Source organism: Sorex fumeus, unplaced genomic scaffold (genome assembly GCF_029834395.1).
Source record: "Sorex fumeus unplaced genomic scaffold, SorFum_2.1 ptg000029l, whole genome shotgun sequence".
NCBI classification, from domain to species: Eukaryota; Metazoa; Chordata; class Mammalia; order Eulipotyphla; family Soricidae; genus Sorex; species Sorex fumeus.
The window spans coordinates 16,657,376-16,672,846 of NW_026606086.1; the positions used below are offsets into that span (position 1 = coordinate 16,657,376).

Sequence of the window (15,471 nt, forward strand, 5' to 3'; positions counted from 1 at the left end):
CAGGGAACTTGGAGACCATACCCGCTGCAGCTCTAACCCTCACCCTAACCATGCAGTGGGCCCACAGTGCAATGCTGGGACACCAGCGCCATCCCCACAGCGCCTGAAGGCCATGCTGGTTGGGGAAACGACTGTGCCAGGGCCTGCCCACAGTGTTCCCACTTGCAAAGTATGGCCCCAACCCATCTCTTCTGCCTGGTCCTGTGCCCTTTATTTTGAATTCTGTTTTGTGGCCACACCCAGAAGCTCAGGGCTTATTAATTCCTCTGTCCTCCGAGTCACTCCTGGTGGTGCTCAAGGGACCATATGCAGTGCCAGGGCTCAAACCATAGGTGGCCACACCGGCCCTTACAGCACAGTGACAGAAACAAAAATCGGAGCCATCCGATGAGAACCTTGCTGACTGGAGTCAGTGTAGAAGGTGCGAGAAGCCCTGGGGAAGTACGCTTCACAGCAGAGATAGGGTTTGTATGTCCTACTGTGCAGAGATGTGCTGAGCCAGCAGAGACCCGCCCGGTGTTCACTCATGCACAGTTCTGGAATGCTATTCAGACTCTGCTGACAAGTTTCCTTCTGGGCAATAAGCCAGAGACTTGGGGAAGCAGAAGATCCCTTATCTGACAACTTTCTTTCTTTCTTTCTTTCTTTCTTTCTTTCTTTCTTTCCTTCTTTCTTTCTTGTCACACCCAGCGAAGCTCAGGGGTCACTCCTGGCTCTGCACTAAGAAATTACTCCTGGCGGTAATTGGGGGACCCTATGGAATGCCAGGGATCGAACCCAGGTTGGCCGCGTGCAAGGCAAATGCCCTTCCCGATGCCCTATGGCTCCGGCCCTCTACAACTTTTTCTTTCACAGTGTCACTTTGTTACTATTATAATTGCTGAGAAATGTGCCCTCAGTTTTGCATTAATATTTTTATATTCACAAGACTGTTTCATCTGATTGCCACCGTCTTGCTCAGTCTTTGTTGCCAACTATTTGAAAAATCCAGAGCTAACATAAAAATGCAAATTCGCCTTTGTGATAAATATAGATATGGGCTTTGCCCAGCTTCCTGGCACACAGCTCCTAAACCTTTGCAATCTCCAGAGTGTTGAGAACATCTTTTGTCCAAATAAGGAGTGGACTTGCATGGGACAGGGGCCTTCCTGGACTTCTGCAACGGAGGTTGGTCAGTCAAAGGAAGTTGCAAATTAAATTAGGTAAGAAGCCCAAAATTGGAGTCGGAATCCTGTAAAGGAAAGACAGATCCGCTGCCTTCATTTTTATGCATTGTCCACAAAGCAAGTCCCGACAGGCATTAAGTAGCATCCTCCTAAATTTACAAGAGGAAGTGTAGTAGTTGGATAAAACGAAGCCCAGCAACAGCTTCACCAATGAGAAGCGCCAGCCTCCCAGCCAATGAGAAGCCCTCATCACCCCACCCACCTCACGCTCCTCCAATGAACTCTCTCCTGCGGGTAGCCCCGCCCCTCCCCAAAGCCCCGCCCCTCACGTAGCCCGCCTGCAACCTCCGCGTGTGCCGGTGGTCCAGGTCGTGGGACCCACTTCGCAACTCTTTTGGTCGTACTGGAATAAACTCATCCGCCTGATGAATTAGAGGACTGTTTTTTATTAAAAGCTGATGAGATCATTATGACATTGCAAACCATAATGCCCAAAAGAAGAGAGAGAGAAGGAAAGTGCCTGCCATAGAGACAGGCTGGGACAGGGATGGGGGTGGGGGGGTGGCAGGGAGGAAACTGGGGACATTGGTGGCCGGAAATGTTGAAGGGACGGGTATTGGAAAATCCTATGACTGAAACCCAATCTTGAGCAACCTTTTTTTTTTTTTTTTTGCTTTTTTTGCTTTTCGGGTCACACCTGGCAATGCACCAGGGTTATTCTTGGCTCTGCACTCAGGAATCACTCCTGGCGGTGCTCGGGGGACCCTATGGGATGCTGGGAATTAAAACTGGGTTGGCCTCATGCAAGGCAAACGCCCCACTCGCGGTGCTATGGCTCCAGTCCCCCAATCTTGAACAACTTTGTAACTGTGTATCTCACGATGATTCGATGTAAAAAAAAAAAAAAAAGCAATCCTTGATTAAAACCTTAGAACTGACAGTCCAGTCTCCCAAAATTAGGCAGGGGCAAAGAACTGGTGATGGGCTAATAGTTGGTCATTTTGTGAAACAAGCCTACGGAGCCTGATTCAATCTCCAATAAAGAAGGACGGAGGCTAGGAGAGTTCCTGGTGGTACATGCCTCATGGAGCTGGGAGGGTGGCCCCCCTCTCCTGCTAGGGAGTTCCCAGGCAGCGGAGTCCCTGCGGCTTGCTAGAAAACAATCTGATGCCGGGCATTAATATTTTATATTATTTTTGATTCTTGGCTGCACCCGAGGGCATTTGGGGACTACTCCTGACTCTTTCAGGCCATCATTCTGGGAAAGTCTTTTTGTTTGTTGGCCACACCCAGCGATGCTCAGGGCTTACTCCTGGCTCTGCACTCAGGAATTTCTCCTGGCGGTGCTCAGGGGACCATATAGGATGCTGCGTATCAAACCCAGGTTGGCTGCGTGCAGGGCAGACACCCTCCCTGCTGTGCTATGACTGGCTCCTGGGAGATTTGGTGCTGGGTGTTGGAGCAGGCCTGGCTGTAGACAGGCCAAGTTTTCTACTTCCTGTACTGTCTCTCTCGCCCCACCTTGTTTTTTGGATGATATCTGGGATTGCTCCAGGGTTACTCATGACTCTGTGCCCACAGATCACTCCTGGAAGACTCGGAGTGGTGGGGATCGAACTGGGTGGGCTGTGAACAAGGCAAAGACCCTAACTGCTGTACTATTTCTCTGGGCCAACTTTTAAAAAATGTATTTGTTTATGGTTTATGGGCCACACCTGGGTGCACAGGGATCACTGTGCTTGGGGGAACATATATGGTAGCAGAGATTGAACCTGGGCTAGCCACGTGCAAGACAAACACCTTAACTTCTGTGTTACCTTTCTGGCCCCAGTGTTAGCATTTACAATACACATTCCACCTTCAGAAATCTAGCCTATGGATGCAAAAGTACCAGAACTCAAGGGTATTCAGATACAAAGGGTACCTTTTTGTAATGGCATAAGATTGGAAACCTAGGCACCAGAGGATTAGCACTGCTTGCCTACGTGGGCCCTTCTGAAAAGGTCCTTGAGAGTCACAGGAAACAGTCCTCCAGGAGTGGCCAATCGGAGTATCCCTGAGCACCGCTGGGCATGGCCCAAACATGTCCTCCTCCCACACGAAAAAGCCTAAAAGCTACAGACAGGGCTGGGTTGGATAACCAGACGTTTGCCCCTATCTGGAACGCTACATTGCACTATGGGATAGTCTGAAATCTGGCTAGCGATCAGCAGGGGTTTCTAATTCCTGGGAATTTAGTTGCAAAGAAAACAAAGCTCCAAGTGTCGACTTTTGGGCTTGGAGGAGATTTAGTTTAAAGATTTGGAAGACCGCTGGCCAGAGAAACAGCTGAGCTCTGAGCACACGCTTTGCAAGCCGGAGGTGTGGGGTATTTCCCTGCCCAACGTTGTCCCTTCCCTGCACCACTGGGATGAGCTCCGAGCTCCGAGCACAGAGCAGGCTCAGTATAGGTCCTGGGCATGGAGAAGATGGTCCAGGGCCCGGCGCACCTCTCCCAGCTTCGCCTCCTCGCGGGAACGCAGGAGCAAGGGTGTGGTATTCGCGCTGGATTTCATCTTTGACACCTTTGACCTCTGCGTGGACGGGCCTCAGCAAACATCTAATGTCACTAGGTCAGGGGAAGCTAGGACTGTGGGGGTTCCAAGAGCGGAGGACCCACAAAAACGGTGAATTTTCAAGTTGGCTCGACGCCAGAGTGCCCGCGGAGGGGCTCGGGTCGAGAAGGTACGAGCGCCCAGAGCTGACAGCCCCGGGGTCGGGAACAGCAGCCTTTGACGCGGCCCCGAGGACTACAATTCCCGGCATGCCCCGCTCTCCGGAAGTAGGGCGGTGGCATCCGGGGCGGGGCGTTCCCGACAGGCCCCGCGGCGGACGCCCATCGCCGGATTTGAATATCGGCGGTGGACCGCGGCCGCGCCATGGGCGCCCCGTCGCTGCCCCCGGCCTGGCTGCTCTACCTCAAGGACCACCGCATCGCCACGTTCAAGAACTGGCCGTTCCTGGAGGGCTGCGCCTGCACCCCGGAGCGGGTGGGTCCGGGCGCCCGCCGCGCCTCGCCCCGGCCTGCCCCGCCCGCCGCGGGCTCCTGGCGGGCCCGATCCCCGATTCCCCGACCCCGGCTCCTGACCCCTGACCCCTGACCTGACCCCGGACCCCGACCCTGACCCCCAACCCCGGCCCTTCCCCCGCCCCGGCTTCTGACCCCAACCACTCACTCCGGCTCTGACCCCCGACCCCGTCCCTGACCCCTGACCCCGACCCCCAACCCCGGCTTCAGACCCCAACCACTGACTCCGGCTCTGACCCCCGACCCCGGCCCTGACCCCTGACCCCGACCACTGTCCCAGGCCCCCGGGTCCCGCCCCTGACCCGCCCCCTACCCTCGTCCTCAGCTCCTGACCCAGGCCACTGACCCAGGCCCCAAACCTCGACTATTGACCGGGGCCCCGCCCCCCAGCCTCTGACTCCGGCCCCTACCCCCGTCCTCGGCTCCTGACCCAGACCACTGACCCAGGCCCCCGAATCCCAACCACTGACCCCAGCCAGCCCCTGACCCGCCCCCTGCCAACCCCCCCCATTCCAACCCCTGAACCCCAATCTCTGCCCTGACCCCCACCCTGGCTCCTGATCCCCACCACTGACTCCGGCTCTCACCCCTGACCCTGGCCCGCCCCTGACCCACCTGCTGCCCCCTGATCCCAATCCCCGGCCCCTGACCTCAGCCCCTGACCCCTGGCCCTCGACCCCTGACGCTGCTCTGCCCTGCCCCGGGCTGGGGGCTGAGCCTGTTCTCCCCGCAGATGGCCGCGGCCGGCTTCATCCACTGCCCCACCGAGAACGAGCCTGACCTGGCACAGTGCTTCTTCTGCTTCAAGGAGCTGGAAGGCTGGGAGCCAGATGACGACCCCATGTGAGTCCCACCCACCCTTCCGGCCCTACCTTTCCCTCTCGAGCTGGTGCACAGGCGCGCACACACACAGACACACACAAAATATCAAGACATTCAGTGAAGGAGCCGCAGCTTGGCAGCCTTCTGCTGTGGGCCAACAGCTGTTGCAAATGTCTGGCTGGGCACGGGACTATGGCTGTGCCCGCACCCAGGTAAACTGGGTTCACCTGTGTCCTTTGGGTGGCGTGGACGCTGCAAGTTTCTGGTTTGCCACCGTGAAACCCACCCTTCCATCGGCGCCCACTTCTGTGCTTGGCATAGGGCCAGGCACCCGACTTACTATCCCCATGGTGGGAGCCGCGTCCCCGCCCACCGTGTGGCCTGCTGCCCTCCCAGAACCCTCCGCCCTCCCCCAGGCCAGCAGGTGTCTCTCTGGCAGGATGTGGCTGTTTCCCTCACTGTCTGCTCTGGCCCTGTGTCGGTGTCGGCAGTGGGCGCTGCAGGGGGGATTGTGTGTGTGTGTGTGTGTGTGTGTGTGTGTGCGCGTGTGTTGGAGGGCACAGCTGGCAGCACTGGTACTGACCTTGGCCTCTGGCCGACACAGCCCTCGCGGCCCCGGCCCACACATTTGCACACGTTTCTGCGCAGCTCAAAGGCGCCAACTTCTGCCCGTTGCAGGACCTCAGTGCTTGGAGGGGGCCTGTGGGTGGCGGTGCCGGGGCGTAGGCTCTCATGGAAAGTGCTCCAACTTCCTGCACTTCCTCTTGGGTGGCTGCGCATTCCCAAGGCCCGAACACGCTCCCAGCAGTGCCTGTCACTCCCCTGCTGGCCCTGTGACTGTCTGTCCACAAGACTGGGGGACGAAAGCTGCGTGTTACAGCATTTCCGCCGGCTTCCAGGGATTGGCTGGGATGGCATGAGGCTTCCTGCAGCCTGCGGGGGCTTCTAGGAGACCCTCCCGCAGCCAGGGTGCGGTGGGGGCTGGGTTGTGCATGGGGCCCTCCGCCGCCCCCGCCGACATGCTTGCCTGGGTTCGCAGAGAGGAGCATAAGAAGCATTCGTCGGGCTGCGCTTTCCTGTGTGTCAAGAAGCAGTTTGAGGACTTGACCCTCAGCGAGTTTCTGAAACTAGACAAAGAGCGAGCCAAGAACAAAATTGTACGTATGGCGGGAGGGCCGGGAGCAAAACCCTCGGCCTCTGGCCCGTCCCCAGGCCTACCTGCTAGGGAGGCGTCGGTGTCCAGCACGCTGTGGAGGGCCTCAGGCGGGCCGGCACACGCGTACACGCACGTGCATTGGTCAGAGTGTTTTGTTTTCTTTCGTTTATTTCTAAAACGGGACCATTCTTAGCCCAGTTGCTCCCAGGCCGTCCCCTCCCCGGAGGGCCTGAGGGAGACCAGCGCCCCTCCCCCTCAGTGCCCGGCAAGAGGACGCAGGGCACTGCTCGGCCCGGTGTCAGCAGAGGGAGGGACGCAGCAGAGACAGCCGTGGGGGGGTCTGGGCAGAGAGAAGCCGAGCCTTGTCTTCCAGACCCAGCAGGATAGAGAATGCGCTTGTTTGCGGCTCTTGGGTCCCAAGACAATGTGCTTTTATTCAGAATCCCGGCCCCACCCCTGGCTGGGGAGCTCCATGCGGGGCTTTGGGGGGGGTCCGCCTGCTGACTCTGGGGCTCCCCAGGATGGTTTTCCTTTCCTTTGGGGTCACACCCTCCAGCGCTGGGATCCAAAGGGAGGTGCGGGAAAGCTGCTACCCACTCATTGCTTGGGGTCGCCCCTGGCAGTGCTCAGGGGATCTTGTGCTGAGACTCAGACCAAGCTTGTCCTCTGTCCGGGTGATCCCCGGGGTGCTGCTCTGTCCTGGAGCTGCATGTGCTGAGACCCCAGTCACCTGTCCCTCGTTCTCAGCCCCGCCCAGCCCTCTGCTTGGCTGTGGGCCCGGTGCTGTGTGGGAGCCCTCTGCCACCTCTGAGCCACTGAGGCGGGTACCGTTTCAGATTGTGGTTGAGTGAGCGGGTTTTCCGGAGCCAGTGCTGGGGATGATGCCCCTCGGCCCCGGTACATACTGAAAGGCCTTGCACGTGGCCGGCCTGGGTTCTGTCCCCTGCACCCTGTAAGACCCAAGCCCGCCGGGAGTGAGCCCTGGGCACTGCCAGTGTCGCCCAAAAACACGAATAAAACTTAGTGCTTCAGGGACTAGAGTGATAGCACAGCGGGTAGGGCGTTTACCTTGCACGCGGCCGACCCGGGTTCGATTCCCAGCATCCCATTATGGTCCCCCGGGCACCACCAGGGGTAATTCCTGAGTGCATGAGCCAGGAGTAACCCCTGTGCATTGCTGGGTGTGACCCAAAAAGCAAAAAAAAAAAAGGTAGTGCTTCAGTTTGTGCCACCGGAGAACACATGTTCTCTTCTGTCACTCGGTGGGGCGAGGAGGCCGACCTAACAGTGCTCACTCGGACTGGTCCTGGCTCAGGGTGACCCACACGTGTGGGGACAGGACCACGGGTTGTGGGGTACAGGACAAGTGCCTAGCCTCCGAGCTCTCTGCATCTTGGATCTGGGTGTGTCTGCACGGGGCCCCGGGCCCCAGCCTGGCCCTGAGCCTCTTATCAGGACATCTGTGGATGCGAGATCTTTCAAGAAAGCTGCGGGAGGGAGAATCGCCTGGTGGGAGCCTGGAAATGGGGTTTGGGGCGGGGGGGTCCCAGGGGTGCCTGGCTGCTTCCCCCTGTGTTGCTGCTGCTGGGAGCTAGGGCTGCCCGGGCTCTGCGCCCTCTCATGAGCTCAGAGGCCCCTTGGGGAACCGCAGGAGGGGGTCCTGGTGGTTTGGCTGGCACAGCGCCTCAACTTCAAGCAGTGGGCATAGATGGAACTGGAGACGGCGTCTGTTCTTCCCCCCAGGCCAAGGAGACCAGCGTCAAGCAGAAAGAGTTTGAAGAAACGGCACAGAAGGTCCGCTGCACCATGGAGCAGCTGGCCGCCTCCGACTGAACTGAGCTGCCCTGCGGGACGAGAACAGTTGGACCACGAGTGTTTCCTGCACGTTTCCTGTGGCTGGGCCGGTGACCCCCAGCTGTTCCCTGCACTGGACAGGCAGCTCAGAGGCCGTGTAAAGCTGTTTGCATCTAAAAGCATAGTTACTCATTTCTGCGTCCCTGATGTCAGGCGACTGCCCCTGCTGCCTGCGTCTGGGACAGTCTCACTGGGGTCCTGCGTGGAGCCCGCTCGCCCCGGACAGAACGGCAGGGGGAGGCGCTGTCGTTCATGCTCACTTCTGGGGTTCCAGCCTCCCTGGGGCACGCTGGCCTGAGCAGACGAGCCGGGCGTCTGGGCAGCCCTGGGCGGGCCCGTCACCCCACCCTGTAGGCTCCTGCTCTGGAAATTAAAGCCTCCCACCCAACTCTCTGAGGCCTGACGCCCCTTCTTAGCCTGCATGCCAGCCTCGTGGGGGCAAAGGGCAGAGCAGCCTGAGGTCCGGCCACCTCCAGGCAGCCCTGCACCACCTCGACACGGATCAGTATGCCTGGACAGCTCTGGCTGGTCCCCTGGGGAAGCTGCGCCCTGTCATGTCAGCCCAGGAGGGGCCGACGTGTCAGAGACATGGCCTGGTTTCCACCATGGTGACTGGCTCGGGGTCTCCCCTCACCTGGCAGAGGGCTCTCGCATGGGGGGCAGGGGGCGGCCCCTGGGCTTGGTAGGGACCAGGCCAGTGAGGCCAGGGCCTGGGGGTCTCCTTTGCACGTCAGCCCGGGACCATGTCATCACCCAGCTAGTGGTCGTCCAGCGTCACGGGGAGCCCCGCTCCAGGAGGAGGGCACCCAATGCGGAGCCTGCAGTCAGCCCAGGGACCAGCCGTGGGGCGGGTGGTCAGGGTGGGCCCCGCGCTGCGCTCCCAGGAGCGGGCCTGAGCGCCGTACTCGGGACAGCCAGCAGGGGGCAGTAGGGCGCCGAGCCAGGCGCCGGCGGGCCCTGAGCCGGCTGCCCCCGCGTGGCCAGGCTGGGGACTGGTCCCCAGACGTGCTGACGGCCCGCGCAGCAGGAGGGATGATGCCCGGGCCCAGGCGGGGGAGCGAGTCCCTCAAGCCTGCAAGCGGCCACGGTCGGGAAACGGTTGCACCTTGCCCAGGGGGCCACGACCAGCGCCCCGGACCTGACAGCGGAGCCGCGCGCCTCTGGCACCCATCGCTCCCCGGTGCTTACCAAGGGGCCACCAGGGTGACGACTGGCCGGGGGCGCCCGGAGGTGCCCCGGCTGCGAGAGGGTCCCGGGGCTCGCCAGGGGGGACCGGAGGGGAGCGGGAGGTCACAGGCTGCACACACGGCGCCTACAGCCAGTGACGGACCCGGGGCGGGTGTGGAGACCCCGATCCAGGATCCGGGCCCCGCATTTCCTCCCTTGCGTGCCTCTGGCCTGTGCACGGGGCCATGATCCTGTGTAGAGGGTCGAGGGTCCCAGCTCTGGAAGAACCTGCCCAGGGACACCCCCCAGCCACGCCAAGAGCTGTCCCGGCTCATGCCGGCCCCAAGGCCCTGTTCGAACCCTGCACCCCTTCCTGGGCACGGTGCTCCCCGCACCTCGCATCTGTCTCGCTTCCGTTCCCAGCAGCCCCCTGCAGGTGGGGTCCTGCGGTTTCCCCGACTTCCTCTTCTGGAAGGGAAGAGCAGACGGTGGGGTGGGGGCTGGGCCGCCTTTCCTTCCTTTGCTGTGATGAGGCGGGGAGGGGGTGGCCCTGGCCGGACTGTGTGCCCAGGGTCATATACCCTCGGATGCAGAGGGCTGGGGGTGGGGGCTCCGCACGGCCTGCGACGCGCGCACGGGCCCTGGGAACTCTTCCCAGGCAGGGCACCGGGGCTGCCCGAGCCATCAGCGGACACGCGGGGTCACCTGGTCTCCACCTCCCCCCGCACCCCGACCAGAGCCCTGGCCCCAGTCTGCACCCGAACTTCCTCCTCGGCGCCGGGCTTCGGATTCTGCAGTTCCCCGGCCCGGGGAGGAGCCTCTCTCCGCGCTCCCCCTTCCCGGTGACCCCGCCGCTCGGTGCCCGCCCCTGCCGGACGCTGCCCAGCGGACTGGGAGGGACCCACTCTTGGGCAGGGGTTCTAGAAGCGCTTGACGCCGGAGGGGGGCGCGCAGGGCGCAGGTGGGAGCCCCTTCTCCGACCCCTGCAAAGGCTGCAGGAACGTGGGCGGGGCGGCTGGAGGCTAGCCACGGCGTCGGCGTCCCCCACGACCCCCTCCTGGCACCCAGAGCCCCGCGTGCAGAGGGCAGGGGCGACTGAGGGGTCAGACCCACCCGCACCCCTTTTCCCCGCGACGACCAAGCCCGCCCCGGACGCAGCTGGCTTCGGCCGCAGTGTACACCGGCCGGCACCCGAGTCCCGCGGTATCCTGGGAATTGTAGTTCCCGCGCGGCGGCAGGTCCGTGGCATGCTGGGAGTTGTAGTCCAGACGTTGTTCGTTGGACCCCCCCCCGACCCCACCCCCCACCCCCCCCCCACCCCCCGGCACAAGGCTGCCCGAGGACCCCGGGGCATCCAGGGAGTTGTAGTTCGGCTTCCGTGCTGGGCACACACCGCAGGGAGGGGGTCCTAGGAGCCAGGCCCGCTCGCGGCGACCCTGCAGGGAAAGCGCAGGTGCTGTCCTGGCTGCGTTCAGACTGCCAACACCTGCAGGAGACCAGACCTCGACTTCCCTTTTCCGACGGGGAAGAGGCGCCGGGGCGCGCGGGAGCTGGTGCTCGGGTCCGCCCAGGTCTCCTGCGCCCGCCGGGACCACTGTGTTGTGTGACCGGGACCACTGTGTTGTGTCGCCGCGGGCACACACCGGCTGGACAGGCTCTGCATGCAGGGAGCCTGGTCCCTCCCCGCCCCCACGGCTCCAGGAGAGCCCCCAAAAAGCCCAAACCCACAAACTTTAGAAATGTGGCGGGGAGTGGAGGGGGGATGGAGCGATAGCACAGCGGGTAGGGCTTTTGCCTTGCACCCCGTCAACCGGGGTTCGATTCCCAGCATCCCATATGGTCCCCTGAGCACCGCCAGGGATGATTCCTGAATGCAGAGCCAGGAATAACAGCTGTGCATTGCCGGGTGTGTCCCAAAAAGCAAAAGAAAAAAAGAAATGTGGCGGAGAGAGAACAGCGGGGACAGTGCTTGCTCTGCACGGCCCCCTTGGTTTTATTAAGTCCTAAAATTCCATTAGGGACTAGAGCGATAGGTGGTGGCATATTTGGTATGCCAAAAACAGTAACAAGTCTCACAGTGGAGACGTGAGACTTGTTACTTGTTCACTGGTGCAGGCTCCAGCAAATCAATGCACAACGGGAGGGCAGTGCTACAGTGCAGAATTCTATTTCCATGGTGGGGCCCTTCCCTGTCTGCCTGCCTACATCACCTGCATGCCCCTGACCCGGGTTCGATCTCCGACACCACCACCTGGAGTATTTTTTTTCTTTTTTTTTTCCTTTTTGGGTCACACCTGGCGATGCACAGGGGTTACTCCTGGCTCATACACTCAGGAATTACTCCTGGCGGTGCTCGGAGTACCATATCGGATGCTGGGAATCAAACCTGGGTCGACCGCGTGCAAGGCAAATGCCCTGCCCGCTGTGCTATCTCTCCAGCCCCCTGGAGTAATTCTTTTTACTTTCTTGTTTTTAATTTGGTTTTTAGAGATACTCAGGGGTTCCTCCTGGTTCTGCACTCAGGGATCACCCCTGGCAGGGCTCAGGCGACCCGAAGGTGTGCCGGGGATCAAACCTGGGACGGCCACATGCAAGGCAGACGCCCTCCCTGCTGTGCTGTCACTCTGACCCCAGGAGTAATTCTTGAGTGCAGAGCCCTGAGTAACCCCTGAGCATTGCCAGATGTGACGCAAGAAATTAAAACTTAAAATAGGGAAGCGGAAAAAAAAATAGGGAAGGTGGGGGCCGGAGCGATAGCACAGTGGGTAGGGCGTTTGCCTTTCACGCGGCCAACCTGGGTTCGATTCCTGGCATCCCATATGGTCTCCTGTGCACCGCCAGGAGTAATTCCTGAGTGCAAAGCCAGGAGTAACCCCTGAGTATTGCTGGGTGTGACCCAAAAAAGAATAAAAGGCCCTCCCGTTGATCATCGATTTGCTCGAGCGGGCCCAGTAACGTCTCCATTGGAGACTTTGTTGTTACTGTGTCTGGCATATCGAATACTCTCGGTAGCTTGCCGGGCTCTCCGAGAGGGGTGGAGGAATCGAACTCGGGTCGGCCATATTGGCTGCCTGCAAGGCAAACGCCCTACTGCTGTGCTATCGCTCCAGCCCCGCAGCCAATAAAATAAATTGGCTCTTTTAAAGAAAAAAAATAGGGAAGCGGTGTGGGAGCCAAAGGGGAGAGCGTTGCAGCCCTCCATGAGGCCTGACTCCCCCTGCTTTCTGGGCCCCTGGGTGCTGTCCCCACCCCTGGGCTCCCTCCAGCCCCGTCTTCTCTCCAGTTGCTGCTTCCTTGCCCTGGGACTTTGTGTGGTTTTGTTTGGTTTTCTATTTTATTATTTTAGTTTGCATGTTTTGGGGGCCACCCCCGGTGGTGCCCAGGGTAGGTTGTGGGTCTGAGACCCAGTGGGGCTGTACACCTGTCACGTCTGTGACTTGGGATGGCCACCCTGGGCCTCAGTTTCCACACCTGTAAGTGGGCTGTTCCTTGACTTCCCGCGTTTCTTTCTTGTTTTTCTTTTTGGGTTCAGGCTCCCTCCTGACTCTGCTCAGGGACCCTTTGGGGTGCCGTGTGCAGCAGGCGCTTCCCCTGGGCTATCTCCCGCAGATTTCCTGTGCTTCCTGCTGAGCTCTGGGCTATGACTCTGGGCCCACCCCTGCAGACCCTGAGATCGGGCCCCCAGCGCAGGGCCAGAGGGGCTGCGCTCACTCCAGGGGCCCTGGCTCACAGCCTGCCCTGGCAAAGTCACACACATCCTGGGAGCCTGGAGAAGAGGAAGCTGGTGGGCTTCCTGGAAGAAGCGGTGAAAGGGCTGAACCCCTCACACTAAGGGGAAGGAAGAAGGGGTCCAGGCTGAGGTCAGCTAGGGACAAGGCCCAGAGGCAGTGGGGCTTGGGGGTTGGGTGGAGCAGCAGCTGGGGAAGGCAGTTGTGGACAGAGGACAAAGGCCTCCAGACCCACCCAGAGGGGCACCTGCTGGGCCAGGGCCAGCCTCCTCCAAGCTCCCTTCCGGGTCTGGAAAACAAGCCCCTTATCTGGGCCCTGCTGGGAAGTGGGGGGCGGGGCGGGGAGGCTCTGCGGGAGGAGGGAGGGAGGCGCCCTGAGGCACCCCAGGAGGACACACAGACCAGACCGAGCCCCCCAGAAGCCCCCAGAGTGGCCAGGCCCCCCGGGGAGACAGGGCTGACTCTGGGCTCTGTGCTCAGGGATCATGTGGTGGGCCAGGGGCTGTGGGGCTGGACCCAGGCCAGCTACATGCCAGGCAGCACCCTCCCCCGTGAGGCAACCTCCTCTCAGCCCAGACCCTGTCGCTAGGCTCATGCCCCCGTGTGTGCCAGGGCAGCCAGCACGGATCTGTGTGGCCACACGCTGATGCATGCAGTGTGTGGTGTGGCCTGTGTTCACACGTGTTCGTGTGTGTGCCTGTGGGTTTGTATGCGTTCAGGTGTGTGCACACTGTCGGAGTGTGCACGTGGGGTGTGCACATGTGTTCAGGTATGTGCACACATGCTTGTGTTCGTGTGTGTGTGCACATCGTTTCCCAATGTGTGCAGGTGCATGTGTGCACACAGGTGGGTCTCTGTGCTTGTGTGTGTGCAGGTATGCACATGTGCATGGTCTTGTGGGGGCAGCGTGTGAACGTGTGTATGTGTGCGTGTGTGTATGTGAGCATGTGTGTGCACATGTGTGTATGTGCGTGTGTGTACATGTGTTTATGCGTATGTGTGTGCATGTGTGTTTATGTGTGTGCATGTGTGTTTATGCATATGCATGTGTGTTTATGCGTGTGTATGTGTGTTTATGCATATGCATGTGTGTTTATGCATATGCGTGTGTGCATGTGTGTGTTTATGCATGTGCATGTGTGTGCGTGTGTGTTTATACATATGCGTGTGTGCATGTGCGTGCTTGTGAGTGTGTGTATATGCGTGTGTGTGCATGTGTGTGTGCGTGTGTATGTGTGTGCTGTGCCCGCCTGTCTCTGGCCGGGTCTAAGACGAGGAGCTGGTCCTGTTGGGAAGCTCCTGGCCTGAAGCCCCCTGTGTGGTGGCCCTCCCCCGACAGTGGCCTGGCCAACCCCTGCCAGTGCCATCCCTAGAGGTCTGAGGTCCAGGGCCTTTGTGCCCTCTGCCCCTTCCGCCCTGCACTCACTGCCCCAGCGCAGGTGAGCTGGGACTCCTGCCCCATCCTAGGGCCCTGTCCAGGCCGATGGCAGCCCCTCTAGCCCGCGTGTGAGATGTGAGGGTGCTGAGTGACCCACTGGCTGCCTCACCTGCCCCTGCCAGCTCAGTGGGAGGAGGGGGCTGGCATCTCGCTTCCCGCCCTGCCCGCAGGCTCTTAGCTGGCATCTTTGGGGGCACTGGCCTGGGACTCTCATTTCCCTGCAGCTGAAAGGGGGTCATGCAGGTCAGCAGGGGTCAGCGAGCTCTGAGTCGTGGTGGGGGTCCTGGTCCCCGGGGAGGCTTAGCGGTTGCCCCCCCTTGGGGATCCCCGCCGCTCCCAGCGTCTGTCCTCCTGTCGGGCAGGCTTTGGGCACCGGGCGGGGTGCTGCCCCCTGCCCTGGCCCCGGGTGCCCGCAGGTGCGGGCGCGGGTGTGGGCGCGTGGATTCCTGTAAGGCCGCGGCTGGCAGGAAGTGCGCGCGGAGCTGCTGGGAACCGGCCCTGGAGATAAAGCGGCTGCAGATTGCAGCGATAGCCGGGCTGAGGGCAGACGGTCGGGGAGGGGGCTGGGGCCGCGGCCACTGCATGGCCGGGATAGGCCCGTGTCCCCTGCCTCAGCTGCCCCCAGCCCAGCCCTGGGGAGTGCCGGGGAATTTTCTCCCAAAAGTCACAGGGTGGGGGTGGGGGATGAGGGCAGGAGGCGGGGGAGGGGCAACATGGCAGGGAGCAGGGTCTCGGGTCTGACCCCCAGCACTGCTAGGAGCAGCCTCTGAGCACTGCGTCGGGAGTAGCCCTAAGTAGCAGGTGTGAAGCAATTCATGGTCTGAGGTTTTCGCACATGAGGCCCAGGGCCGGAAACGGCCACCAGCGACCCCCAGCAACCCCCAGTGACCCTCAGCAACCCCTTCAGCCTGGGCCACACTCTGAGGCCTGTGATGCTCCCGCCCCTCCGCCCCCAAGGTTCCGCACCCCTCTCACTGCGGCCAGTCACCTGCTTTGCTTTGGGCTTTTTCCCTCCCAGTTGTGGGGACACTTGGGGGTGCAGGGGCTGAATCCCAGCCCCCACCGGTGCTCAG

General features: G+C 60.8%; 1 protein-coding gene across 1 annotated transcript; it reads left to right on the plus strand.

Moving 5' to 3' along the window:
* Positions 1-4,016: 4,016 nt before the first annotated feature.
* On the plus strand, positions 4,017-8,370 carry BIRC5 (baculoviral IAP repeat containing 5). Its single transcript, XM_056115651.1, has 4 exons — positions 4,017-4,195; positions 4,967-5,076; positions 6,095-6,212; positions 7,955-8,370. The coding sequence occupies exons 1-4, from the start codon at positions 4,085-4,087 to the stop codon at positions 8,042-8,044; spliced, it is 429 nt and encodes a 142-aa protein (XP_055971626.1). The 5' UTR covers positions 4,017-4,084; the 3' UTR covers positions 8,045-8,370.
* Positions 8,371-15,471: the final 7,101 nt, after the last annotated feature.

Bases quoted from the DNA above. Each gene is read 5' to 3' on its own strand.
- BIRC5 (XM_056115651.1), top strand. From the start codon at position 4,085: ATGGGCGCCCCGTCGCTGCCCCCGGCCTGGCTGCTCTACCTCAAGGAC. The intron at 5,077-6,094 runs GTGAGTCCCACC...CTGGGTTCGCAG, and splicing joins GAGCCAGATGACGACCCCAT to AGAGGAGCATAAGAAGCATT. The intron at 6,213-7,954 runs GTACGTATGGCG...TCTTCCCCCCAG, and splicing joins AGCGAGCCAAGAACAAAATT to GCCAAGGAGACCAGCGTCAA.